The sequence below is a fragment of the Glycine max genome, chromosome 16 (genome assembly GCF_000004515.6).
Source record: "Glycine max cultivar Williams 82 chromosome 16, Glycine_max_v4.0, whole genome shotgun sequence".
In the NCBI taxonomy this organism is placed as follows: domain Eukaryota; kingdom Viridiplantae; phylum Streptophyta; class Magnoliopsida; order Fabales; family Fabaceae; genus Glycine; species Glycine max.
Genome location: NC_038252.2, coordinates 2,469,467 through 2,497,196, shown reverse-complemented (window position 1 = coordinate 2,497,196; position 27,730 = coordinate 2,469,467). Strand labels below are relative to the sequence as shown.

General features: G+C 35.0%; 3 protein-coding genes across 6 annotated transcripts; 1 reads left to right on the top strand and 2 right to left on the bottom strand.

Moving 5' to 3' along the window:
* Positions 1–1,417: 1,417 nt before the first annotated feature.
* On the top strand, positions 1,418–9,837 carry LOC100800527 (uncharacterized). Of its 2 annotated transcripts, none has more exons than XM_006598850.4 (9): positions 1,418–2,452; positions 2,934–3,122; positions 3,781–3,873; positions 3,997–4,179; positions 4,260–4,362; positions 4,459–4,644; positions 5,349–7,768; positions 7,946–8,532; positions 9,266–9,837. In XM_006598850.4, the coding sequence occupies exons 1-9, from the start codon at positions 2,219–2,221 to the stop codon at positions 9,273–9,275; spliced, it is 4,005 nt and encodes a 1,334-aa protein (XP_006598913.1). In that variant the 5' UTR covers positions 1,418–2,218; the 3' UTR covers positions 9,276–9,837. The 2 variants fall into 2 exon arrangements, with proteins under 2 accessions (XP_006598913.1, XP_006598912.1); XM_006598849.4 differs by having other exon boundaries at positions 7,943–8,532.
* Positions 9,838–12,577: 2,740 nt separating this feature from the next.
* LOC100799999 (DEAD-box ATP-dependent RNA helicase 31) lies at positions 12,578–18,651 on the bottom strand. Of its 2 annotated transcripts, XM_014769031.3 has the most exons (11): positions 18,151–18,651; positions 17,553–18,099; positions 16,594–16,700; positions 16,178–16,233; positions 15,441–15,665; positions 14,821–15,027; positions 14,623–14,709; positions 14,396–14,491; positions 13,961–14,176; positions 13,456–13,641; positions 12,578–12,942 (listed from the first exon to the last, which is right to left on the bottom strand). In XM_014769031.3, exons 1-11 carry the CDS (start codon positions 18,563–18,565, stop codon positions 12,715–12,717), a joined length of 2,370 nt encoding a protein of 789 aa, XP_014624517.1. In that variant the 5' UTR covers positions 18,566–18,651; the 3' UTR covers positions 12,578–12,714. The 2 variants fall into 2 exon arrangements, with proteins under 2 accessions (XP_014624517.1, XP_003548422.1); XM_003548374.5 differs by having other exon boundaries at positions 17,553–18,651.
* Positions 18,652–23,178: 4,527 nt separating this feature from the next.
* On the bottom strand, positions 23,179–27,233 carry LOC100799466 (probable trehalose-phosphate phosphatase 3). Of its 2 annotated transcripts, XM_026126254.2 has the most exons (9): positions 27,117–27,233; positions 26,721–26,861; positions 26,497–26,568; positions 26,080–26,205; positions 25,871–25,927; positions 25,464–25,568; positions 25,285–25,362; positions 25,063–25,203; positions 23,179–24,546 (listed from the first exon to the last, which is right to left on the bottom strand). In XM_026126254.2, the coding sequence occupies exons 1-9, from the start codon at positions 27,180–27,182 to the stop codon at positions 24,391–24,393; spliced, it is 942 nt and encodes a 313-aa protein (XP_025982039.2). In that variant the 5' UTR covers positions 27,183–27,233; the 3' UTR covers positions 23,179–24,390. The 2 variants fall into 2 exon arrangements, with proteins under 2 accessions (XP_025982039.2, XP_040866673.1); XM_041010739.1 differs by lacking the exon at positions 27,117–27,233 and having other exon boundaries at positions 26,721–26,940.
* Between the last annotated feature and the right edge of the window lie 497 nt (positions 27,234–27,730).

Genomic DNA, 27,730 nt, shown 5'->3' with positions numbered 1-27,730 from the left:
AGTCCGTTCCAGTTAAAGACTCTTTAGCCAATCAAATTATGTGTTTGATTTCACATTTCGGATGTGATTGTACACATTTCTAATGTGACCTTTACAAGATAATACTTATAATGTATGTTTGATTGTAAATATGTAATGTGGATTTTTATGTCCAGGTTAATGCTCTATGTGATAACTTTGACGTATTTTTTAGAATGGACATGCACTAAAATAAAAAGTATTAGTTATTGTGAATAAATAATTTTAAAAAAAACTATTTAGCCAATCTAATGGCATGTTTGGTTCCACATTTTCATGTGATATTTCACATTTCGGATGTGATTTTTAGGAAGTTAATAATTATAATACGTGTTTGGTTGTAAATGTGCAGTCCGATTTTTTATGCACAAGTTAATGCTCGGTGTGATAGTTTTCACATATTTTCCAATAATGGACGTGCATTAAAATAGAAAGTATTAGTTATTGTAAATGAAAAACTCTTAGTCAATTAAATAACGTTTTGATTCCACGTTTCATATGTGATTTTTCGTGTTTCTAATGTAATTTTCAGAAGTTAATAGTTACGATATGTGTTTGGTTGTAAATGTGCAATGTAAATTTCTGATTTCATGTTAATGTTTTGTGTGTTAACTTTCATGTATTTTTAAAATGAATGTGTACTAAAATAGAAAATATTAGTTACTAGTAATGAAGAACTCTTTAGTAAATCTAATAGTGTGTTGTTTAATTCCACATTTCATATGTGATTTTTCATGCTTTGGATGTAATTTTCATATGTTAATAGTTATAATGTGTGTTATTGTGAATATGCAATGTGAATTTCTACGTCTAGGTCAACGCTCCATATGATATCTTTCACATATTTTTCAAAACAGACGTGATCCGAGGCTTCATTAGGGGTGTTTCCAAACATGATAATATAGTATTCACATCTCAAACATAATTCTTCCATTCTCAACAAGTCTTCGAACACACTATAATTTAATAATTTATCAAAATCAATTCTCATGAACCAAGAATAAATTCTGGGATCATAAAAGAGAGAGTAGATTCTTGGTAAATTTAATCCAGCCCACAAAGTGCAGTCCAGAACACAAAATAAGGAGTTCACATTTCATGGAAAAGATGGGCTAGGTCTAGGCTTTTTCTAAACGGGTCTGGTATGGTGATGATCTCACAACACAAATTTTGTTTTTCAGGTGACAAAAACAATTTCCATTCCCATTTTTTTTTGTAGATAAAAAGGAATGGTGCAAATTAATGAAATTATTGAGTGAATATTTTTTACTTATTTCTTTCCTTTTCCCCTTTTGTTTTCTCTGTGCTTCTTTTTTTCGTTGTCTATCTCACAAGATTCTATTTCTATTTCTATTTATCACCCTCACAACAGGCTCAGTTTTTTGCCAATTAAATTATTTTTTGCATTACGAAAACCAAAACCAAAAAGAAAACTCCCTTAAATTGCACACATTCACAACAACAATAACACAACACAAACTCTCTCCTTTCTCTCTGAAACGCCGAACCCCTTTTTGTAGACTACTTCTTCAATCCCTAATTTTTTCATTTCATTTTTTCACACGTAACAACCACCAACCTTCGTTTTGCACCCTTTTCTCTATCTGTACCAAGACCCGTTTTGGATCGCAACCCAACTTCTCTCTCCCCTAATATTTGATGCCCACCATCTCCTCTACGCATTTCAACACTGTGTTGGGATTCACCCTTTTTCCATTAGGGTTTTGATCATCTCAACTCTTCTCTTGTTACAACCAAGCAGCACTTTTATTCTTTTGATTCGTTTTCATTTGGGTGTCTTGCAAAATCTTTTTTTTTTTTTTTTTAACTTTTGGGTATTCGTATTTTGTACTTGCTGGGGTTCTCTGAAATTGTGCCTTTTGCAATATCTCTGTGTGTATTATTTTTTGGGTAATACCCAGAATTGGTTTAGTGGAATTTTACAGTTTTTGCTTCTTTTTTTTTATTTTAGATTTTTTTTGAACTGCAGAGGGAATAAAGTCCTGTCTTGGTATGTTTGTTGTGCAAGGGGAAGAAATTTTTTCCCTTCAAAAGTTTGAGGGAGAACACTGAGATTAATAGCTGCTTCTGCAAGCTTTTTTTTGAGTTTCAATATTGGTTCTTATCTAGAAGGAGCTGTGGTGGTATTTTGGTTTGGGTTGGTAGGTTTAGTTGGGGAGTGTTGAAAACATAGGCTTGCATGGGAGAACATGAGGGGTGGGCACAGGCACCAAGTGGGCTATTGCCAAATGGCTTGTTGCCCAATGAAGCTGCCTCTGTGATACAGGTTCTCGACTCAGAGCGGTGGTTGAAAGCTGAGCAAAGGACTGCAGAGCTGATTGCCTGCATTCAGCCTAATCCTCCCTCTGAGGAGCGCCGCAATGCGGTTGCCGACTATGTCCAACGGCTGATCATGAAATGCTTCCCTTGCCAGGTTCGTGTTTTGTGGAGATTGTCGTTTATCTGTTGCATAATAACTCAGGATTAGTAGGGAGTCATGTATTGTTTTAGCTATAATTATGCTGTGATATTTTTATAGCTGAAGGTCGTTGTAACTTGTGACCAATTACGACATCATTATTGTATGATGAAAGTACTTAATAACACTATCATGCTGTTGCAAGTCTTTAAACTGAGTGGTGCTAGATCAGAAATCCCAGTTTGTAGTGAGAAGGTGCACATATCATGTGTTTGTAGTGGGGGAATATTAAATTCTGGTTTTGGTAGTGAAATTATGTTATCCCTAGTAGTGAATAATTCTGCATCATGCCATTGTAAATTTTAATGCAGCGATTGTTGGGTATTGGGTATCATGGCTTTGTATGTTTCATCCAGAAGATCAGCAGTAATATTCTTGATTTTAACTTGCAGTTGTACTCACACATTATTATACAAATGATTGCTTACAACTACAGGTGTTCACCTTTGGGTCGGTACCCCTCAAAACTTATTTGCCTGATGGAGATATTGACTTAACTGCATTCAGTAAGAATCAAAATCTGAAGGATTCATGGGCACATCAAGTTCGTGACATGCTAGAGAATGAGGAGAAGAATGAGAATGCCGAGTTTCATGTCAAGGAGGTTCAGTACATCCAGGCTGAAGTAGGTTCTCTAATAACAGAGAGTCTTTAAGATTGTTAAACTCTTACTGTAACTGTTTATAATGTTGATCAATCATCTAGTTTATTAATATTTTGTTGCTTTCTCAATTTGGTTGTGATCTTTGTGTCATGCTTAAGTTTGGATTTTTCTAAGATTTATTTTAAAGTCTTGTGCTACTCTGCGTTCACATTCACTGAGGAAATAACTTTTGTGTTAACTTGCAGATATTTAAATATATCCACCTACTAATACATATATGTGAGTGTGAAGGGGATTTTTTAAGTGGTTGTGAGATTGTTACAGAAACTTGAGGTCATAGGACACTAGGTCTGGTTATGGTTATGTATATGAAAATATAACTTATGCATGGTGGAAGAACAAATACTAGTTAAACAATTGCTAGCTTGAGAGACACATTTTTGTGCTATTAATTGCTGAATTCATTTTTTATATTTTAAATTTGTTGGCATGGTTAGGAATTTTTAAATACTTCAAAGTTAAAATTCAAAATGATAATTTACTAACAATTTGTTTCTAATGTTGTCATTTTTGTTAATTGTCTAGCTTGGTAAGATTTTCAAAGAAAGATGATTTTTTTGGGCCTTCTATTGGGATTATAGAGGGCTATTATTTACATTGTTTCCCTTCATATTTGCAGGTGAAAATTATAAAGTGTCTTGTTGAGAATATTGTAGTAGACATTTCATTTAACCAGCTTGGAGGGTTGTGCACCCTTTGTTTTCTTGAGGAGGTAATTTGGGGCATCCCAGAAGCCTCACATATATATCATTTGAATTTACAAGAATTTGAGTTTGTTGCTGTAAGTTGATACTATTTTTTTCTTGATTTTACAAGAATGAGTTTGTTTCTGTAGGTTGATAATCTGATTAACCAAAATCATTTATTCAAGCGTAGCATTATCCTGATAAAAGCTTGGTGTTACTATGAGAGCCGTATACTTGGTGCCCACCATGGACTTATCTCAACTTATGCCTTAGAAACCTTGGTTCTTTACATTTTTCATGTTTTCAACAATTCTTTTGCCGGACCGCTAGAGGTAGCAGAAATTACGTGGTTTTCTTTTATTTTAGTGTTTTTGATGATTGATTTGGAATGGTATTGTCTTTGCTTATGTAGGTATTGTATCGATTTTTGGAGTTTTTTAGTAAGTTTGACTGGGAAAATTTCTGTGTAAGTCTTTGGGGTCCAGTACCTATTAGTTCACTCCCAGATGTGACAGGTAGTTACATTCTTATTAAAGGTCCCTTTGTCTATATTGGTTTAGGTTTGTCTTGTGTATTGATTGCTTTTCTTCCTTCCCTAACATTATCCACAGCTGAACCTCCTAGAAAAGATGGTGGAGATTTACTGCTCAGCAAGTTATTTCTCGATGCCTGTAGCTCAGTTTATGCCGTTTTCCCCGGTGGCCAAGAAAATCAGGGGCAACCCTTTGTTTCCAAGCATTTCAATGTTATTGATCCTTTGCGTGTCAACAATAACCTTGGCCGTAGTGTCAGCAAAGGTCTGTTGGTCTCAAAATTTGGATTTGGCTCATTTTATATGTCCGTGTTACTATTTTTCAGATTATAATTTGGACCAAGTTCATTTTGTTTTGGATCTGTCCCTGCTGCTAGTTTTTAATGCAACAATAATATGAACTTTATAAAGTTTGAAGAATTAAGACACATGGGACAATGGACTATGGTTGCCATCTATGGATAAACATGAATGTCTTTCATGATGTAGTGTAGTCTCCTTACCTTTTTGTTTTTCCTATCATATATAAATTTATGCTATAGATTTGTAATGAAAAATGCATAAAATTCAAGCAGATACTTATACATGTCTCATAATGTTATGATGACCATCGATGTTTCCCTACATGACCATGGTAGTTTACTTCCAACTATATGCCTTTGGAGTCACTCTCATGGGTTCTTGTTCCATAGATGGTTAGAAAATCTGGACACAATATATAGAAGATTGGTACTGTATTTGTTTGTAGCTTCCAATAATTATTGTACACATTTTGGATTTTAGAATTGAACAAAAAAAAAACCTTCAGTGTGTTTATCTAATCATAACCAACGATGAGAGTATGACAAAATTTTATGCATTCTGTGGAAGTTAAACTGGATTTATATTTGTTTGTTATTAGTTTCCTTAACTATTTTTTATACATTTGTCTTGTTTGCTAACTCTGCATATATGATACACGTAAACCAGGTAATTTCTTTAGGATACGCAGTGCCTTTGCGTTTGGGGCAAAAAGGCTGGCTAGATTACTTGATTGCTCAGAGGATGAATTGTTTTCTGAGGTCAATCAGTTCTTTTTTAACACTTGGGAGAGACACGGAAGTGGGGAAAGGCCTGATGTTCCAAGCATCGACCTACGGCATTTGAGTTTATCCAGTCATGACCAATTACAGAGGTTTGAGAATCTCCGGAACAATAACCATAAAATTGGTAGTGCCTCCAATCATGAATCTAATGAAGAGGAACATGTTTCACAAAGTGGTCTGTCTCAGTATAGTAATTTATCATCGGAAAAGACAACTAGAAATGTTGTTTCTACAGTTTCGCATTCTCAGAATCAAAAGAGTTATGGAAGCCAAAATAATTCAAGGACCTTTGATCAAGTCCGTAGGGAAACTAATTCTAATCCAGGTCCTCATGTCGATAAAGTTCAGAGAAATGTTAAAGCCGATAACCTAGTGAGTGATGTTCAGGGAAGGTTTCTATTTGCCAGGACATGTTCTAGCCCTGAGCTGACTGACTCATATGGTGACGTTTCAACCCAAGGAAGGCGTACAAAAGCAACAGAAAGTAGTAAAGGCCAGACTTCCTTTGCAAAGTTGGAGAATAGTCGTAGGAAGCATGTTGAACCTGATGTAGCTGTAAGAATGGATGAGTCATCTGCTAGGCTCATCTCATCTCATCAAGTTCTTGAAAATGCTGCTGATTCAAACAGTAATCATGATGAATCAAGGTCAGGTGTCATGGGTGAAGAGTTTGCTTCTGTTGTGGGTGCAGATGGAATGCAGATGATGCATCAGGAGGAGCAGGACCTTTTGAATATGATGGCATCTCCCACAGCTCAGGGTTTCAGTGGTCAGACTCATGTTCCAATGAATATTGCGCCAGGTCACCTACCATTTCACTTTCCACCTTCCATTCTTGCATCGATGGGATATGCTCAGAGAAATATGGGTAACATTCCCTTTATTGAGGCTCCTTGGGGTACAAATATGCAATTTCCTCAAGGTTTCGTCCCACCATTGACTCCATATTTCCCTGGCATAGGAATGACCTCAAGTCCTCAAGATTTACTTGAAACTAACAATGAAAATTTCAGTTCTGTTGAGATGAACATAGCAGAAGCAGATAATAATTACTGGCATGAACAGGAAAGGGGTTCTGCTAGTGAGGTTGAAGTTGATAATGGAAATTTTGAAATGCTTCCAGAGGATAGACAACAGTCTACTTCAGATAGTTATAATAACTCTGCCCCATTGTCTCGGGTAGGAAGCTCCAACAGTAACAGTTCTGCCAGAGTTCAGCAGAAGTTTACTAAAGAAAACCGAGGTTCTACAAGAGAAGAGCATGTTGACAATTTTCATTATCAAGATGGCCGAAGAAATGAGGTTTATTTTGATGATAGAACAGCAAATTCTGAGTTGTCCAGTGCACCTCCTTTGAGCTCCTTTAAGAGTAGGACCTCTTCTGAAAGCTCATGGGATGGATCATCAGCCAAATCCTCAAAATCAACTAGGGAGAGAAGGGGGAGGAAAAATACTTCCTCAATAGCATCTCCTGTTTATGCGAAGGGTAAGAATGTTTCAGAAACTTCATCTAATCGAGTAGATGATGAAAATAGAGAGTGGACTCCTTTGTCGACCATGGCATCTAACATATCAGAAAGAAGCATTTGGCCCACATCTAGTACTTCTATGCATGTTCCAAGGAATCAAATATCTGGTTTTGAAACTGCCCAGACAAGTGGATCAGATTCTCCATTACCCATATCTCCGGTGCTTTTAGGTCCTGGTTCTCGCCAAAGAGATAATTCTGGGGTTGTTCCATTTACATTTTATCCTACTGGGCCACCTGTTCCCTTTGTTACAATGCTTCCTTTATATAATTTTCCAACTGAGTCTTCTGACACTTCAACAAGCAACTTCAATTTGGAAGAAGGGGCAGATAACAGTGATTCAAGTCAGAATTTTGATTCATCTGAGGGATATGAACACCCTGGGGTGTCAAGTCCTTCCAATTCTATGACAAGGGTGGCTATTGAGTCATCAGAGCACAAGTCTGACATTCTTAATAGTGACTTTGTTAGCCACTGGCAAAATTTGCAATATGGCCGATTTTGTCAAAACTCACGTCTTCCGCCTTCAATGACGTATCCTTCACCTGGTATGGTGCCTCCTGTTTATTTGCAGGGTCGATATCCTTGGGATGGCCCTGGAAGACCTATTTCTGGTAACATGAATATTTTCAGTCAGCTTATGAACTACGGGCCACGCCTGGTTCCTGTTGCTCCTCTCCAATCGGTTTCTAATAGACCTGCCAATATTTACCAACGTTATGTAGATGATATGCCTCGATATCGAAGTGGGACTGGAACCTACTTGCCAAATCCGGTATGATAATTTCTAAGGAACTTTGTAATTTTTTCTGCAGTTTTTTTTTTCTTTCTGATGCGTGCATACCAAAATAAGTAAGTGTTTCCATTTCAAATTCTATAGTCAATTTACTTTTTGGTTCTGCTGTTTTCTTTATACTCTTTTTTTTAACTTCCTTTTCAATTTATTTAGAAGGTTTCTGCTCGGGATCGGCATTCCACTAATACCAGAAGGGGAAATTACAATTATGATAGAAGCGACCATCATGGTGATAGAGAAGGAAATTGGAATACAAACTCAAAATTGCGAGGAACTGGGCGTGGCCATAATCGCAACCAAAATGAGAAGCCCAACTCAAAGACAGAGCGGCTGTCTAGCAGCGAGAGCCGTGCCGAGAGATCATGGGGTTCACATAGGCATGACAATTTCATTCCTCACCAGAATGGTCCAGTTGGTTCAAATTCCTTGCAGAGTAATCCTTCCAATGTAGCTTATGGAATGTACCCTATACCGGCCATGAACCCAAGCGGGTTCTCGTCAAATGGACCAACAATGCCATCTGTTGTAATGTTTTATCCTTATGATCATAATACTGGTTATGGTTCACCAGCAGAGCAGCTTGAGTTTGGGACTTTGGGACCAATGGGGTTCTCAGGTGTCAATGAGCTGTCACAGGCAAATGAGGGAACTCAATCTAGTGGAGCACATGAAGATCAAAGGTTTCGTGGTGGTCACAGCCAACGATCTTCCCCAGATCAACCCTCCTCACCTCATGTCTCAAGGTAGTTGTTCTTAATCTACCTCTTTTATTTGCCCCTTGATTCATGAAACAAGCATCTTATTCTGTTGACTTCTATGATAAATTACCTTAATTTAAGGGGTGCATTCGGTAGAAGGGAAAATTTTTCATGTCCGAAGATCATGATTCCTAGGAATGACTAAAATCTGTTTGGTTTGTCATAAATGTTTTTGGGAATATTTATATATGTTTCTTAGGAATGAAAAAATTTTCGTGTTTATATTTTTGTAGAACTTTCTCATAAACTTAATTATTTACCACATTAAATGATATATAATAAGAGTAACATGATATTTTTATCACAAGCTTTTTTTCCCATCTTAGAAAAGTTTGATTCCTACTTCCACCCATGTCAACAATTTTGTGGGAAACATAATTAAAAAACATTCCTGAGAAACAATGTTTCTTGAGGATGTTACTTTTTAAATCATAAACAATCATTCTCCCCAAGTTTAGATTTCTTAGAAACTAAAAACTTCTTTTGTACCAAACACCTCCTAAAAGTCATCGCTAGCATGATTTTTGATTAGTTAACTGTGTAAAACTTTACACTGTTGTAGTTATTGTAAAAGTTAAAACTAAGTTACCATACACGACAATTTCTAATTTGTCGACAATTTAAAAATTCTTTACACCATTGGTGCATAGATTTTAAACTCTCGTCATTATTCACTTGGATTGTTTTCATCATGTCTTAATTTTATGATTTTCAACAGGGGTCCCTGATTCTGCGGTCAGGTCAAGTGGCCAGGAGGAATTCTTGAAAGAGGAGGATTGTTCCTCTTCATTCTAGGACTGGGCAGGGCATGTAACCGGGGAATACTATCTGTCCATTTCATGGCATTATTGTTCTTTAAAAAGAAAAAGAATGTAGGTCCCTTGTTTGTTTGTGCCCAGGCTCTTACATGTACACTTACAGGTGATTAACCAACTTTGGTTAAGTTTGTCCATCCAAGACCCATGTTTGAGGATGAAAACAATGGGGACAGAGAGGATGCAGGACTCTCCTCCCAGTCTATCAAAAAGAAAAAAGGGATGGATGGATGGCTTGGTGATTAGATTTTTATTCAAAGTTTAGACACATTTGTAACCCAACCAAAGTAGAAAACTGGCTTAGGTTCAGAATTTAGAAAATTTACCTTGTTATAGATTTTTGTCAGCTTCTCTTTTAAACAATGTTGTAGTTGGGTACTCGTTTTAGAACACGCAGCAGATCTTTGTTGAAGTTTTGAACATTGTTATATAGCTTATTAGCAATAAAATTGTCATGAGATACTATTAGATGTCATTTTACGTTTGTGTTACCCAATCTATAAAACGATAAAAGGTTATGAGGCCGTTTTCTCCAATTTTTGTCTTCTAAGTAGAATTTATGAGGAAAACCCATTTCAACAACTTGTTGGTACAAGGTGGTATTAAACCTGGATTTTTGAAGTTAGGTCTTATGATTGAGTCTTGCAGATGAAAGAAAAATGTGGTTGAAAGAAGATATTTCATCAAAGATAGAGTCTTGCAGATGAAAGAAAAATGTGGTTGAAAGAAGATAGATATTTCATCAAAGATAGATGGTTAGAATTTTAATTAGAAATTAGTTATCAACGAACCTGTTAGAGATATACATTCATTTTATTTATTATATGTCATCAAACAAGCATAACAGAAAACTCTGTCTTTATTTATTTTCTTTAATTAAATAACTTAATTATCTCTTTTTTTTATACTTTCTTTCTCTGTTTCCTTTTTTTTAATTTTTTTCTTCTTTAAATCAAACATCCATGATTGTCAAATCGGTGGAGTTTCCACCACCCATTTTTATATTCTTTTTGTGAATCGCACCTCATCTTTTTTCCATCCTTATTTTCTTTTGTCTCCGAGACAATAAGATACTCCATTTTCCTTCTTAATTTCTGTCTCCTATTTTCATGTAACACACGAGCTATATCAAAGTAGTGAAAGTAGCCTGCTAAAACAGATGTGAATGGAGCTGGGTTTGACCAAGATATCTTTTAAGGTAAATTTGAAAACAAAAATTTAATTATAGTTTTAGGATTAAACTTGATAGTTCTGGAGTAATTCATATTTACTACGCTAGTATTAAACATTTTTTTCTTTAACCATATCAAAACTTATATTAATTGAATATTTAAGCTCTTTCAAGTTATAATTGTAACTTAATATAAATTTTTCATACAAGCAGTTAAAGATTTGATAGGTGCCCGACTTGGATGCTGTAGATTCACTCTTTTTGAATCCAATCTTATGTCTCTACTTTTACACCAACAATTCTTTACAAATAGAGAGATTTATTCCTCAAACAAATCTTTTTACATCTATATATTAACACTAATTTATCAAAAATAAGAAAAAAAACATTTTAATTTTTTATTATTTACCTAATGGATTTTTCCATTCCAATACTAAAAAACATACAAATCAAGAAATTATTATAGTTAGATGCTAGTTGAGTTGCAAGTTGGATAAGAGAAACTTAAGTTTAATTTGAAATTAAGGGAGTCTAGTTTAATTGGTTAAGTAAGATGCATAGCTATTATAAATCTCCTCATATTTGTTTTTCAATTCCTATGAATAAAAAACATTAATTTGCAAACAAAAATTGACTTTAATTTCTCAATATAATGAATTAACATCAAATCTTCAAACTCTTAATAGGCTATATGTCAACAACATAAGGTAGTTTTATACTATTATTTAATAAAAAAAATCATGTTTGGTACGTTTGTTAACTTTTACAATGAAGAAAAAGTATTATGCATTAACTGCAAATTTGTTTACATAATCATCCAATCGCAACTCATTTTATATAATGAGTTTGTTGAATTTTAAAATAATTATCATAAAGTAATTCAAACAGTGATTTGTGATGAATAATAATATAAAACTATTTCACATTAGACTCTTTACCATAACTACCTTAAAAATCACACCAAAAATGATTTTTTATTAGTTGACGGTGTAAAAAAAATACGTACATAATCATTAAGCTTTTTCCCCCATATATTTAGTTAATAAATAATTTAGTAAAAATAAATAAATACTAATATATTAATTATCATTAAAATTATATTTACATATCTTTTTAGTTTTTACATATATTCCCTTTAGAAGTAATCTTGTTTGACTTGTTAGGTACTAAATATGAATATCTCTTCTAGCAAAAATTTAAATCTTGATTCACTGATCATATTGTGGAGGACTAATTCTTTTTAGTAAACCCAACCCCCGTTAGTATATCTCTAATTATGCTCATAATTTAATGAATCATATAAGCGAATCAGGTATTACTGAATTATCCTTATAACTATTGAATCAAGCACAAGTCTCAAGCTCACTATATAAACGAGCCAAATTTATAGCTCGTTAACAAATCAAGGTACGAACTAACGATTAACTTCACCTTCAATCCTAGCAACTATGGTGGATTCGTGGTGGCCCTTCTGTGAAATTGCATTAATCTTTAAATCTTCAGATAAGTAATTAAATAGCAATTCAAAAAATATAAATTAAATTATCAAAGTTAATATTTCATTTTAGTTTGAACATGCAATTTGATCCCACTAACATTTAAAGGCAATCTGCCGCACATATTCATTTCAATCTTACTCATTCAAAGCGGGATAGCTGTTGCAATATCTTAAATATCAAAGGCTTAAATATGTTTTTTTCTCTCTCAAATTTGGGATATACCTTTTTTAAAGGCAAGGAATATGTATTTTTTAGTCCCTTAAATTCACAAATTTTTTCTAGTCCCTCATTTTTTTACAGTTTAAATGCACAATTTATAGCAGTTTTGACTGCAAGGACTGAAACACTTTTCGAATTTGAGAGACAAAAAAATACACATTTTAATTTGGGGGACTAAACAAGACAGCTTCAAATTTGAGGGACTATAGATATATTTAAGCCAATAACAAATTCATCCAATATGAAGTTGCCTAGATGCAGTATTTTGTTCAGTGATATAATCTGGAACTACAATTACTCGGCAATGAGTTCAGTATAGCAGAAGATAAACAAAAAATGGAGGATGTATATATAATTGATATTTTGATGTCTCAAGTCTTGCAATTAATTATACGGGAGCATTTTAACTAGAAAACAATACATATTTCACATGACTTGTGAGAAATTGAATGGAAAGAATAACCTATTTGGCACGTAAACCAGGGATATTCCTAAGGCCCATCTTGCCAAGGACTAGCTTAGGTATAGCTGGAGGGTTATCAAGTCCCATGCTTCTACTAAACTCGTTTGCAAGCTCCACTAGCCTGTACTTGTCACGCCCTACTTTCTTGTTGGAATTGTAGTAACCAAGCCATGCCTGATATGCTGCTTCTTTATTCTTCATCTCCACATGGGATAGAGCTTTTTCCACCTGTAAACACCAAAATGTTGGTATATATAGATCCAAATTGATTTAATCATAAACTTGCCAATGCATAAGATGAAAAAATGAAACAAATAAAGCTACCCTTGGGCCCGAGATTGTAAGGGCCTATCATTTTAATCTCTAAATATTCAAAACCTTTACTTTAGTCTCTGACCTTAGAAAATGTCATTTAGTCCTTGTTGGACAACAAATCCCACATTGGTGGATTAAATTAAGTTAAAAAGGTATGCACGCAATAGGGCCATGAGCCCAAACAAGTCACTAATATACTCTCCCATGCTGTTGGAGAAATGCTTTCACACTAATTCTAATAGTCCTTTTTCAACAGAAGTTTCATTTTAGTCCTTGTCAATGGAAAATTATAGTAGAAAAGGACTAAAGTGAAAAATATTTTGCAAAATCAGAGACTAAAGTGAAGATTTGATAAAATTAGGGACTAAAAGTCTAGCATGAGGATTTGATTTAAAAAATGTCTCCATTGTATATCCAAGTAAATACCTTTTTCTTAGTATCAGGATCAACTGAAGGTAACACGGGAGCTTTCTCAATAGGCAAATCTTTTACTGTAGATAAAAAGAAGTCTTCCCAAGGAGCCAGTAGCAGTATGCCCTGCCCTTCTTTCCCTCTTCGCCCTGTTCTACCGAGTCGATGTATATACTGTTCTCTATCTGCTGGCAAACCAACCTGTCCATTTGACAAGTGGAGGAAATAAGAAACAAAACAATTACTTTTGATCAATGTTTTAACTTCTCTCCGATGCCAACAGGTGTTTAATTTCAGCAAAATGTATCATGTATTAAGCATTCTTTCAAATATTCATTGGCATTCATGCCTAAAGGTTAAAAAACAACATAAATCCCTATAAACGATTCTAGGATGCCTGCTAGCATGGTTTGCAAGGGCTGATAGCTATAATTGTCACAGTAATGACATTTGAATGTGTGAATGTGCAGCACAAGATGCCATGCAAAAGTGTAATGGCGCAAGGTTTTGTATGTATTACCTGTATAACAAGAGTGACATCTGGATAATCAACTCCACGTGCAGATACATCTGAAGTAACCAGGATGAGACCCTTTGACCTTCGAAATTCCTCAGAGACTCTAGTTCTATAACTCTGAGGCTTTCTTGAATGGATTTCTCTCACATTCAAGTTCAACTCACCAAGAAGTTCAGCAACAAGTCTAGTGACCATAGCAGTTGTGCAGAAAACAAGAACCTGATAAAACAATAGCTACATTACATATCTTCATAAAATATGTGAAATGTGATAGAAAAAGTAAAACCTTTTGTTATCAAATCACACTTTTAGAATTTAACAAGCAATAGACTAATCCAAAATATGATTTCCTTGTTTGTTAATCATGTTATATGTCTTGAAGGGAAAGGATAAAAAGAAAAACAGTCAATACAGCTGGTTGCAGATTAGAAAGCATACCTTGTAATCAACATCATCTGCAATGTGGTCCTTCAGAAGAACATACAGTAAAGAGAAATGTTTGTCCAATGGGGCAACTAAATGCGTCTGGCGGACCTGAAATGATTCGAAGTCCCATAAATAAATATCATAAAAAGGCAGTATATGCTGGTCGTGCGAATGCATATTCATTCATATACATGTGCAAGGAACTTGTTAGTTATTTAGCATGAATGATAAGCAATTACCTGTGAATGTGTCTCCTCAGTTCCCTCTTGCACTGTATTGATAAATTCATGATCCCTTCTCAAAGCAATATGACATACTTGACGGACCTTTGCCACAATAGTAAATACCAAAATAAGCTTGGTACTTCTATCTTTTCTAAACAAGTAACATACAACCATACACTAAAAAAGTTAAAGGAAAAAAAAAGACATGCATACCTCTTCTGGAACAGTGGCAGAAAACATAAGAGTTTGTCGTTGTTTAGGGACTGCAGCAATTATCTTCTCAATGTCTTTGCGAAATCCCATGTCTAGTAAATGATCAGCTTCATCAAGCACCAAGACCTTCACACCCATCAGCCTAGTTGCAAAACCAGCAGTATTCTCAGTATGATCTCTTAGCCTTCCAGGAGTAGCAACAAGGATCTGTACAGTATGCAAATTAAAAATGGGTGTCAACAGAACATGTAGCTTAAGCAGAACTCAATATTCAATCAACAAAGTCTGAAAAACTAGTTAGTAGTTAACTATATGAGGATGATTATGCAAATAAATAAAAGATTAGAAGACTTACACACCAACAAACATATAAATTTTCTTTTCCTTGTCTCTTGATGTTTAAATTAAATTATAATCTAAGATGTTTAGTTGGAAAAAAGAAAATCCTACAATTTGTGATGGCTGCAACATCAATGTCCCAATACGAAGAATCATAATGTTCAGCATCCTTAAGCCAAGGCTGTTTAGTAGCGAAGGGGTGATACATAATATTTTGGAGGTGTACATTAACTAATAACTACATAAAATAAGACTTTGGTGGCAATGAGGAAAGAATTTACCTGGCAAGGGTTTGCCTGCATCCGTTTCTGCTCTAAAGCAAGTCTTGTCCCTCCAATCACAACTTGTACACCAATGGTAGGATGATACTTCAGCAGTTTAGTGGCCTCTGCAGCAGCTTGACTTGCAAGCTCTCGAGTTGGGCATATGACAAGAACAGAAATTGGTGGCCGCCTATGATCACGGTCACTTGGAGGTGACTTTGCCACAACTTCAATTGATGGAAGCTGATTAAAAACACTTTAAAAATAAGTAGAGTCAAAACTACTATTCATCTGTTACTACTGGTGCAATAAGAAAATAAATTAGCTGCCAGCTCGACGTGTTGAGACTCAAATAGACTTTTTGGTCTCTTCTTTTATTAAACATTCTTAATCAATATTTTAAATTCTTTCAAGATATTAGATCAACATATAACTTTCTTTAATACTCCCACTTCCACTGCAGACTAGCTAAACAACAAAAAAAGGGTTATAAGCAGCCTCCAACAAAAACAATTAAAAAGAATACAGAAACAGAAATTCCCCATCATCATGATAAAATATCCAACTCTGAATCTGAAGCCCAAGGAATTAAGCAGAGTGATCCAACCCAGTAGTTTGCTTATTTAAAGGTAGCTTAGGTGCCAACTGTACCTTACATTAATTGTCACCCATAAAGGAATATGAAGAAACATTCCAATGATAAAGAGGCTATTAGCCACCAAATCACTCAGGCAAACACAAATTAAGAGACTTACCAAAAAGGCTACTGTTTTTCCGGTGCCTGTCTTGGCCTTGGCAAGGACATCCTTACCTAAAAATGTTAATTGGAATAAGTTCCACCATAGTAAATAAACTCAAGACATATGAGAACAATGTCAACCAAAGCTGAAATAAATTGCTTGTTAATTTTCAATATTATCAATTAGGGATAGCCCAATATTGGAATACTGATTACTGACATAGTATGATAGTAGCATCCAAAATTATAAACTCCACACAAAAAGGATACCAAAAGGAAGAGGGAAAAAAAGGTGACAGAGTATGATTGTATCAGATGACATCTCTTACAAACAGGCAGAACGTAACCAGAAGAAGAAAAAAAAGACATTATGCCTTAAGATTGTTTTCTTTCAAATTGCTCCATCCTCCATGTCAATGAAAAAAGACTAACCTTTGAGAATTACTGGAAGAGTAGCCTCCTGCACAACTGTCATTTTCTCATATCCAGCATCCTTGACTCCTTTTAATGACAGTGGAGAGATTGAACATTGGTCAAATCTGTGGCATCACATCTAAAAAATCAGACATCCATAATACAACAGCAACATAACATACTAAACCATGGATAATAATATTCAAGTATATGTCAAAGTCACGTAAGGTAAACCAACAGCACAAATGTACAAGCAAAAAGGCTCACCTTTCTCTCTATGTTAATTACATTCCTATCCTCCTCCACAAATACAAGACAACTGGCTTTTAACATGTGCCCACCATGAGAGTATGCACAACCAATTTCCAAATTCATACATGGAAAGCATGGAACAACAACAACTCAGTAAGTAAAGTTGCATAATCCCATCCATTAACCAAATAGATACACAAAGAAGACAGTATCCATTCAATCTCAAAATAAACAAAAATGCACCGAACATATAAACACTCTCAATCCTTTCTTTCGGTTTGTTCTACTTTTCAAGGCTCACAACTCTGAGAAGTGGCAAAACAGGCTACATGGCCTGATGCAGGTTGCAAGCTATAACATGCAGAGCTGAGCAAAAAAAAAAAAAAAAAAAGCTATAACATGCAGAGGCAAAAAGCCTGGCTTCAATTTGGGCCTTCAAACTGAATCATATGTACTAGGTTTGTTTCCCATTGTGGGGAAAATGTGGCTGATGTGGCCACACTGGCGGTCACAGTGAGTAAAAAAACTTTTCAGGCTTAACTCGAACCCTACATTTTATCATGCTACACTTCTACAATTCCCAAACCCAAACAAGTACTACACAGTACAGTAATTCCATATGAATTATACAATAACCAATAGATTCAATACAATCACAAAGGCAAGGAAACTAAACCCAGTATCATGAGCAAAATATGTATGCTATGATGAACAGTTGAACACACCTGGTTTCACTTAAATAAGAATCAGATCCTCCTCCAGGGGAAGAAGGTCTTGGAGTTGGTACGGTGGTCCTCCGGTTCAAACCGTTTTGTTGACCAAACAAAGCGGCTCTACTCTTGTTCAATATCTCCTCCTCCTCACTCCCTTCACTCTCTTCATCTTCATCGTCATCTTGATCCTCGCTAAGAAATGCTCCAACGCCACTACCCTTCAACTTTCTTCCACCCACTATCTCCTCCTCCTCCTCCTCATCATCATCATCATCATCACTCCTCGGTTGAAACTTTCTCCTCGCATTGCCACTCTGTCTCCCCTTCCTCAAATCCTCACCCCTTCTCTTCCCCAACGCGGAAGCCCTGTCACTATTATTCCTCGGCGGCCGGAATTCGCGCTCTCCGTCGTTGTTGCTGCCGAACCGGCCGGAATCGGCGAACCGGTCTCCCCTACCAGTTCGCACTCCGTTTCCCCGGCCGGAATCGGCGAACCGGTCTCCCCTACCAGTTCGCACTCCGTTTCCCCGGCCGGAATCGGCGAACCGGTCTCCCCTACCAGTTCGCACTCCGTTTCCCCGGCCGGAATCGGCGAACCGGTCTCCCCTACCGGTCCGCACTCCGTTGCCCCGGCCGGACCGCACTTCGCTGCCCCGGTCGGATCGAAATCCGTCTCCCCGGCCGGTCCGGACTCCATTGCCCCGACCGGACCGAAATTCATTGGTTCGGCCGGAACGCAATTCGCTGTCCCGGGCGGGCCGCATTTCGTCGGTCCGGGTGGAGCGCAAATCGTCGACCCAGTTGCTGAGGTCGGCCTCGTCGTCGACGAGGCTCTTGGAGGAGCGGAGCGGAAGCTTTTCCCTGCTGTGGGCCCTAGAAGAGAAGGCACGAACCTTAAACGGTGCGGTTCGGAGGAACTTGGAGGAAGGGAAGAAGAAGGCTCTTGAGAGAAGGGGGAGAGTGCGGGGCTTCATGGGGAGGAGGGGATGGAGAAGACGTAGTTGGGAGAACAGCTTTGTAGGCATTGCAGCAACTGCACAGTAAAGAGATAGTGTGTGTTCGCTCACAACTCAGACACCAGCCAGGGTTTTGTGGATGGAGTCAAAGCAACCTATTAGGGTTTAAGTAAGACTTAAGATAAGATTTTTTTTGTGGGGAGAAGGAAAAAGGACTAAATAGGTAATTTAGGAGACTGTATCCTTTTTGCATATTACTTTCTAATTTAATGTTAAATTTAAAATAATCCATATCTTTACATTTATTATGCAACTAAGTCTTTGCTATTAAAATCTAATTTTCTCTATTAGTAAAATGTCTATTTGGCAAACCTTAGTCCACGTAACCAACCCCACATGGCAAGTGTGAGTCCATGTCAACAATCCCATGTGGCAAGGACTGAATTGAAAAATTAGGAAAAGTTAGGTTAAAAAACATTGAAAAATGAAGTAAACGCATTTCTCCCACAGCGCGATCTCACTGTCTGCTTGTAGGGTTTTTTAACTGTTTGCAGTTTGCTCTTCCCTCCACTGCATTCCCTTTGTCAATTATTGTGAATCTTCGCGCTTGGCAGTGAGGTTCGTGGTTGTTTTGCATTCGTTTTCGTTTGCATTGTTTTCGTGGATTCATTTGGGGTTTTATATGTTGAAGGGTTTTCATTTGCATTGTCTTCGCGCTTCGCAGTGAGGTTTATGGTCCTTTATTATTTTGATTTATGATGCTATATTTTTATAGATGACATTGCATTTTGTTGTTTGATGTGCCTATGTTTGAGTTTGAGTTAGGTTTTTTATTTCCTAATATATGGCAATGTTTGTGGTTTGTGATTATGTAGAATGAATAACAATATAACTTTAATATTGCACCATGGAGGAAGATTCACTCCACGTGCCAGTGATGGAAATGTTGAATATATAGGCGGAGAATTTGATGTTTGGGAGGATATATCTGCAGACTGCATTAATGCATTTGTCCTATATGATCTGGTGAAAGCTTGTAAGAAGTATAGCAATATAGGAGATTGTTTTTAGTTGATTGATAATGACTTAGATTTTAATCATGGGTTAAGGAGTTGTACAACAGATGGAGATATATTACACTTAGTGAGGGATGCTTTTGAAAATGAGAATGAGATAAACATTTATTTTCACCATGAAGTAGATCCAATCTTAGAAGAAGTCTCACAGATGTTGTTCTTGGAATGTCATCCAATTACAGAAGCTGTTGAGAATGAGGATGATTTAGATGATGTACCTGTTGCTGGCCATGAGGAATGCAAGTTTTAATTCATTTGTACTTGGTCCAACATGGTTACCATAATTTTGAATAATTTTGGAATTTAATGTTTATAATTTATTAATATGGTTTTTAACTTTGTTGCATGAAGATCTTGGGGATTACGTACAAAATGGACGAAATTTCATGTCAGACATGCAAAAGGTATGACATACTGTGATTTGCAGTTATTATCATAAGTTAGGGATATAATTGCATTTAACGACATAAGTCAAGGACTTATTCCACCGTTGCATGGTGTGATTTGCAATTTACTACACTGCTGCATTTTTTTCAGGGACTTATTCCAACTTTACAGGGAGTCATGTCTGGTGCACCTCATAGATTCTGTGTCTTGCATCTTTGGATAAATTTTATAAAGCAATGGAAAAGCAAGGAATTTAAAGGAATTGTGTGGCAATGTGCAAAATCCACTACTATTGCTGAATTTGAAGGCCATATGGCCCATTTGAAGACAATCAACTACCAAGCTTAGGAGTACTTGAATAAATGGACAAAGGAAGCATGGACAAAAGTCCATTTCAGTACAATACCCAAAGTGGACAACATATGCAACAACACATCTGAGGTATTCAATTCCAAGATTTTGCAGTGTAGGTGCAAGCCTATTCTCACCATGCTTGAAGAAATTAGATGTTACATCATGAGAACCATGGCTGCCCGCAAGGTTAAACTTTCTGGAAACCCTGGACCATTATGTCCAGTTCAGTACAAAATACTAGAAAAAGAGATTCATTTTTCTAATCAATGGACTCCAATTTGGTGTGGTGATAACATGAGCCTGAGATATGAGGTCCACATATGGGGGAATAAGGTTGAGATCAATTTAGCTAAATGGACATGCAGTTGTAGAGTATGGCAACTAACAGGTTGTGTTCTTTACAATTTTTTTTTCATTCCTAACCTACATGTCTGCTGATTTTACAACTTTGATGTAGGGATGCCATGCCAACATGCCATTGCAGCAATAACTCACAAAGGAGGCAAGCATGAGGACATGTGTCATGAGTGGCCGTCAATAGAGGCTTATAATAAGACATACCACCATTTTATTGAACCAGTCGAAGGACCACAATATTAGGCCCAGACACAGTATGCACAATGTTCCACCACATAAAAAGGTCCAAAGAGGAAGGCCTAAGAAAAATAGAAGGAGATCTATAGATGAAGACAATGTCATAGGACATAGGCTAAAGAGGAAATTGCCTAACTTTACATGTGGAAGGTGTGGCCAAACCAATCATAACATCAGAAGTTGCAAAAACATTGGAGTTCCTATTAGGCCAAAGAAATATGTTGCACCACCAACTTCAAATGAGGATGACCACCTACTACCTCAAGATGGGCAAGCTTTGAATGAGGAGCTATTGCTCATGTTCAACAAGGTCCGGTGGAGATTAATTTATCTCAGCCTAATTTGTCACCACAAGATAGTGACATGGAGTTGATGGTAAATATATCACAACAAATTATTTTTATCTCAACCTAATTTGTTGCAACACTCCATTTTTATATATTACAAGTGTTATTCATGTTTGGCATTTGCATGTATGTCCCTGCAACTATTGTTCCACTAGTAGCAAGGAATAAGCTAAACATAACAAGAGCCAAACAAAGGAAGGTTGCTGATAAAGATGATGCAATATAAAAAATGAAGAAAACTGAAGACCTATTTTTTGTTGTATTTTGTTATTAGGATGTGTAGTTGTATTTTGTTATTAGGATGTCTAGTTGTATATTTTGAAAGTTTGAACGATGTAAACATTATGGTACTTATATATGAAAGCTTCATTGGTATGTGAAATGATGTAAACATTATGGTCTACTAAACAATTGCTTGTAACTACCATGCTTTGGTATGTGAAATGAAATAATTGTTGAGTCATGTTGGTTCTCTGGTTTAGGAAGTGTTTGCTGATATTTTAAAAATAATCACATGATTTAATGTCATGTTTCTTCTCTTTCTTTTATAATTTACACAATGTTTTGGATTTGGAGTTGGAGTAGGACCACCTGGTTTAGTGCTACTTCAATAACTTCAAAAAGCTATATAGCAACAAATTTCAACTGCAAATTATATTTCATTGAAATGGGTAACTGACAGTAGCAACAAATTTCTTTCTACTACAAATTCTTCAGCAAAACAACAATTACAATATCAAAAGATGTTATTACAGATTTTACCTAAAATACATTCCCCCTAAAACTAACATTATAATTTAAAATGAAAAACCTAACAACACAATGTTTGTTAAATTTTTCATTTTCTTTTGCAAAGCTTCAATTTGTAGGTTCAAATCAGCCACTGCCCTTGATTCTCTTGAGACAGAAGAGGAATTAGAAACTTGGTTTTCTTCTTTAACCCATTGAAAAAATTGACAGTTATTTGGATCTGTTTGGGGCAATGCACAAGTATAGAATAACCTTCTTGGATTCCTCCTTGTTCTTGTAGTTTGAATAGCTGCAAGTCTTCCATGGTGGCATTGCCAAATGAAACTACCAGAAAATGCACAACAACTGCCACTTGCAGACATGGAGAAATCAAGTGAACAAGAATAAGCAAAAGGTAGAACCTTTATAAATGAAAGAACGAGAAGCAACTGAGCGTGAGAGAAGAAGAAGAAGAAGCAACTCAACGTGAGAGAACAACAGCTTCACAAACCCTAATTTTTTTGGGGAAGAAGAAGAAGCCAACTTGCGTGAGAGAAGATTTAAAGAAGCAGACTTCAGTGCCACGTTGGACAGTCTACGTGGCACTGAATTGCCACCAATGCACCTCACTCACTAACGACGTCACTTGAGAATTTAACGACAATGACCATTTTGCAAAACTTATGTAAAGATAAAGACTATTTTGAATTTAATATTAAGTTAGGGACTAATATGCAAAAGGAATACAATCTCAGAGACTAAATTACATATTTAGTCATGGAAAAAGAGAAAAAGGAAACGCTAATGCAAAGAGTACCATATACTACAAACCTCAAATTAATATAAAGATTATTATTAATGGTTCACAATGGACTACCTTTTAAAATTTAATGGATCAAAATAAAATAAAAAAATACAAAAGATCAAAAGTGATATTTATCCTAAATCGATAAATATAATATATTATTAATTGGATCAGTGACACAATATCATCTACCATATTAATAACTAGTGAATTTTAAAACATTGAATTATTTTGAGCGAATAAGATTTACACAAATTCACTTCTTAGATAAAAAAACATATCATTCAAATGATTGAATCTTTCATTATCTAGGAGAAAAAAATAAATATGGAAGTAAGACTCACATTCTATTTTACTTTCACTTATTTATCAAAAACAATAATTAATTATTTACTTTTTTTTTTCTATTTCTAAGGACGTGTATGATTAATCATTCAAAAATTACTTTTGAGTGTTAAACCACTTTTGGAAACTAAACTTCAGTTTTGTGATAAGTTTGGTTATTCTCAAAAATATATTTGCACATTAAAATTTTGACTAGAAACTCAACTTGTAGAAGTAAAATTTGGGTTGATTTTACAAACTCAATTTACAAACTTAAGTTTAACTCAACTAAATTTTACAGTGATTAAAAAGAAAAAGAAAAAATTAACATATTTGCAAGCACGATAAAAAAAAAAGGCTTAAATATAATGTATAAGTTTAATTGAATATTAATAAAATTAATAATCATGCATTTTTTTCAATATTTCTTTACGTTTTTCCTTGTTCAACACTATAAGATCACTCACTCGTTACATAAACATTATAAATTCTCTCACTCATGATATACATTATTCCTTTCCTATCAAACACACACACCTAAAAACAATACAAACCCTATACACTATCATGAGTGCGCGCACGCACGAAACACGAATAATCAATTAATCCCTTATTCATTTTTTTTCCTCACTCAACACGCACACATTTTTTTACACTCTCTATATGGGGCTTCCGGCTTGGCTTGTGTATGGCCCAGCTTGGTGTGGTATATTAATTAAAAATGTAAAGTTTAGGACTTAAAAAAAAATATATAAAGAAAGCCCTAATGTGTACTCCTATCTAGAGTAGCTAGACTGTGGGTTTTGAAGTAAAAAAAAATGCTCTTTAAAAATCCTTTTTAAGTTAAAAAAAAAAAAAACAATAGAAGCTTAGTGTGTGTTCTTGTTGAGATTGCCTAGAGTGTGTATTTTAAGTAAAAAAAAGAAGGTAAAAATACATACTTTAAGCACTATTTTTATTTATAATAGGTACTTGGTGATCACATTTAATCTTTACTTATAATAAGCAAATAAATTCAATATTGATAATGATTAACTTTAGATTATTGCTTAACCAAGAAAGTATATCTTAATATATAAGAGTAGATGAATCAAAAACAAATTTGTGAAAATAGACCCATGAATCAATTTTACTATATAAAAATCTAAACAGTTGAAGTTTTCTGTTAGTATCATTATGTTGTCTCTGCCCTATCCAAAAATTAGGCTAATTTGTCAAATTCAAAACTAGAAAATTAGCCCACAATTCACCCATCATCGATTCCTTTCTCGGGTTTATTCAATTTTCTGTAACAAGTTCGTTCTTCTTACGTTTTGCTAAACGAATCAAGAAAGTCAGCACATCAGCAGGGTCACGCAGGGAATATGAAGCCTCAGTCTCCTTTGCAATTGAAGAAACAACAATGGGAAAACCACATCCAATGTGTCTTATAACCTACATGCATTTCATCCACAGAAAATCCTCCATTAACTTTCTAGCACCTTATGTCTTGATTATGTACAAACCTTTTGAGTATATTAAAATCTATAATTAGTAAATATTACCAAATATTGTTCAAATATTTATTCTCAAAACTAGCTAGTCACCGCAATAAGAGATTTCGATTCTCTATAATTACTACTGAAACTACGTGAATTTCATTCCTTCAATTTCTTTAATTACATTCAAATTTCATTAATTTCAGCGGTTGGATTAATTTGCTTATTCTCATTCAGCAATTTAATTAGTCTCCTTTCAAACTGTATTATCAAAAGAATTTAATTAAAAAAAATATTTACATTATGATCCAATTATAGATTATGTATGCTAAGATTGTTTTCTAATAAATACTTTGAAAGTTATATCTAAAGTGATTCTTTAATTAATACATAATACAAAAATCTTTACATTAACAATGCATCATGAAAACTAAACTCTAAAAAATAAGACATCTGTTTTAACAAACGATACCTTAAAAGCATCTTCATCTGTTCTATCATCCCCAAGGTACATTGGAAGAACATTGCTGAAGTTGTCAAAGCCAAGAGTGTCAAGCAAATATGTAAGAGCACGACCTTTGTCCCAGTTTACAGTTGGACGTATCTCCATAACCTAATCAAGGATGAAGGATGTAAGGTTAAGTTTAAGAATTAAACATTATTGTATTCATCAATAGCAATTTTAGTTTGGTACCTTTCTTCCTCCTGATATGTAAAAATCGGGGTAAGCTTTCATAATAGTCTTCACCATTTTTTTGAGAACACCAACTTCCTATAATTTTTTTTTTTTGAAGAAACACAATTTCATAAGCTTATATATATGATCCTCATATTTTCACATTAGATTTGCCAATCTAGTGGGTATCTTAGTACCTCTTCATTTTTCACACACCGGTAGTGTACAGTGACACAGAATGTATTATCCTCAATCATAGAGCCCTTTATTCTTCTTGTATTTTCTTTCAAAACCTTAACTATCTGCAAGACATAAATGGAACATTCACGAACAGAGGAAAATGATATATGAAGACTTAATCTCTTCACATGTGCAAGAGAAAAAATTAAGGCACAATTTGAATTAGGCCTATACTTTATAGGAGCTTTTCAATCGTCCAACTTCCTTAATTAATAACCTATTTACTTTTTATACACAGAAACTATACTCTTAATTTAGTTTCTTCTTTAGATACTTGTTGAGAACTTTATCCATGTTAAGTCTAAATGCAGGCCAGACCAAGCTACTTGAAGTGATTATTTCATTATAACAGAAAAGGAATTACCTCTTGGATTGTTGGCAAAAATTCTATTGCCGGATGACAGTGAACAACGGGATTACCCTACAAAGGTAACACACTATGAGACATAGGTGACGAAATCAAGTTGGCACAAACATCATTTAATTATCCATACCAATAATTGCAATGTGGGTTTTGTCCAAATAATAGGCACAACTATATATTGTACAATAAAAAGCCAAATTTATATAAACCTTTTCATCAACAGCCTTTATCTGATGCTCCTGCTCTTCATATTTTGAAGAGCCTGATGGTGTTGATATGTCCATACCATGACTTCCAGCATAGTAAACATTCTCTAACTTCACAAATTCATATACCTACATGTCAAAAAGAATGATTTATTCAACGAAAAAATATGTGTTTAATTTCTAAAGTGTGTAAAATTTTCTTTGGTCTGCGGCAGTTACACATCACGAGTAATAGTTTCTGATCCAGTGGGTTGAGAGACACGCATAATCTCTGACCCAAGACAAAAAAAAGAAAGAAAAATAAAGGTAAGCATTGAAAATACAAGTCTTAAAACAAAAGGAAAATAATACAACCTCAAAAAAGCTAGGATGATATCTAATGTCTACATAGTGCAATATTTTGTTGAGTGAGTGAATTACCTTATCCTTGCTCCTTCCACTAACAATGGCAGTGGGAAAACAATTGGCAACTTCACATACAGCTGCACGCATCTGCAAATTGCAAACCATACGACATTGACAATAAGTTTTGAGAAAATGAAAGCAAAAGAATTTAACAACCAAAACAACAGAACTTAATGATGAATCATAAAGCCACCACCAATATATGTTGTGGTGGTTATTGTTCTATGCCAAGCACTTACAACATCACTCATGTAAGCCTTGTCAGGGTCATCTACAATCGGTGAGAGTGTTCCATCATAGTCCAAAAACACAACAATTTGTTTCCCTTCAGCAATGCTCATCACCTCCTCAAAATTTCCCAAGGCAGAAGGATGTTTTCCCTTTAAGCCACACAAGTAATAATAATTAAGAAAAAATAACCAAGCAAAGAGGCCAATATGAATCAATGTCAGCATTAATTATTGGGCCATTCAGATAGATCATGACACACCAAAGCATAATTGGTTGAAATCTTGCACATACATATACCTCATGTATAAGTTACATAATATGTATGCTAATAAGTTTAGCTTCTTAAGCATAGATCATCAAGTATTGAGTAAATTTTTTATTGGGTATGTAAGTTTTAAGCTTACTAGCCAGGAAGCATAAGAACGTAGTTCTCCATTCTCATCCGACTTTTCAAGTGAGACTGGTATCATGGTTGTGATAAGTATCTTATCTGAGATGACTCAAAATTGAACCTTTGCTACCTGCATTCAAGTTTCCCGAGAGAATTAATGATGGAAATAATGTCTTGCTTTTAATATACTATCCAAGCAAAAAGTTTATAAGTAAGTTTGATTATTAAAAGGTTTCATGGAGTTAATTAGAGTAAATGGTAATTAACCTAAGTCTGAATAAGCACAAAATAGTTTTAAAAAGGGGAAAATAAAAACTAGACAGAATGACACAGAACAGATTATATACAATTTCGTTAAATTTACTATTTATTCTTAAATGATGATTAAAAATATATTTATTATTTTCCTTTTAATGTACTTGCAATCACTAAAATATCTCTTAGACTTTTTTTTGGGGGGGGGGGGGGGGGGGGGGGGGGTAAGACAATATATGTTACTTTAAGTAATAAATGATGATGATATCTTGTCAATTGGTTTGATGTAAAGAATAAAAAATAAAAAAGCATTTAATACTATTTATTAGATTATTCTAATTTCTTAAAAAGAATAAAAATAGTAAGAATCCT

Coding starts and splice junctions, on each gene's coding strand:
- LOC100800527 (XM_006598849.4), top strand. CDS start 2,219: ATGGGAGAACATGAGGGGTGGGCACAGGCACCAAGTGGGCTATTGCCA. Junction 3,123..3,780: donor TTCAGTACATCCAGGCTGAA/GTAGGTTCTCTA, acceptor TCATATTTGCAG/GTGAAAATTATAAAGTGTCT. Junction 3,874..3,996: donor CCCTTTGTTTTCTTGAGGAG/GTAATTTGGGGC, acceptor TTGTTTCTGTAG/GTTGATAATCTGATTAACCA.
- LOC100799999 (XM_003548374.5), bottom strand. CDS start 18,565: ATGCCTACAAAGCTGTTCTCCCAACTACGTCTTCTCCATCCCCTCCTC. Junction 14,177..14,395: donor CAGATGATGTTGATTACAAG/GTATGCTTTCTA, acceptor TTGTTTTATCAG/GTTCTTGTTTTCTGCACAAC. Junction 12,943..13,455: donor ATCCTGATACTAAGAAAAAG/GTATTTACTTGG, acceptor TGGTGTTTACAG/GTGGAAAAAGCTCTATCCCA.
- LOC100799466 (XM_041010739.1), bottom strand. CDS start 26,936: ATGCTGACATTGATTCATATTGGCCTCTTTGCTTGGTTATTTTTTCTT. Junction 25,928..26,079: donor TAAAGGCTGTTGATGAAAAG/GTTTATATAAAT, acceptor TTACCTTTGTAG/GGTAATCCCGTTGTTCACTG. Junction 25,363..25,463: donor GGTGTGTGAAAAATGAAGAG/GTACTAAGATAC, acceptor AAAAAATTATAG/GAAGTTGGTGTTCTCAAAAA.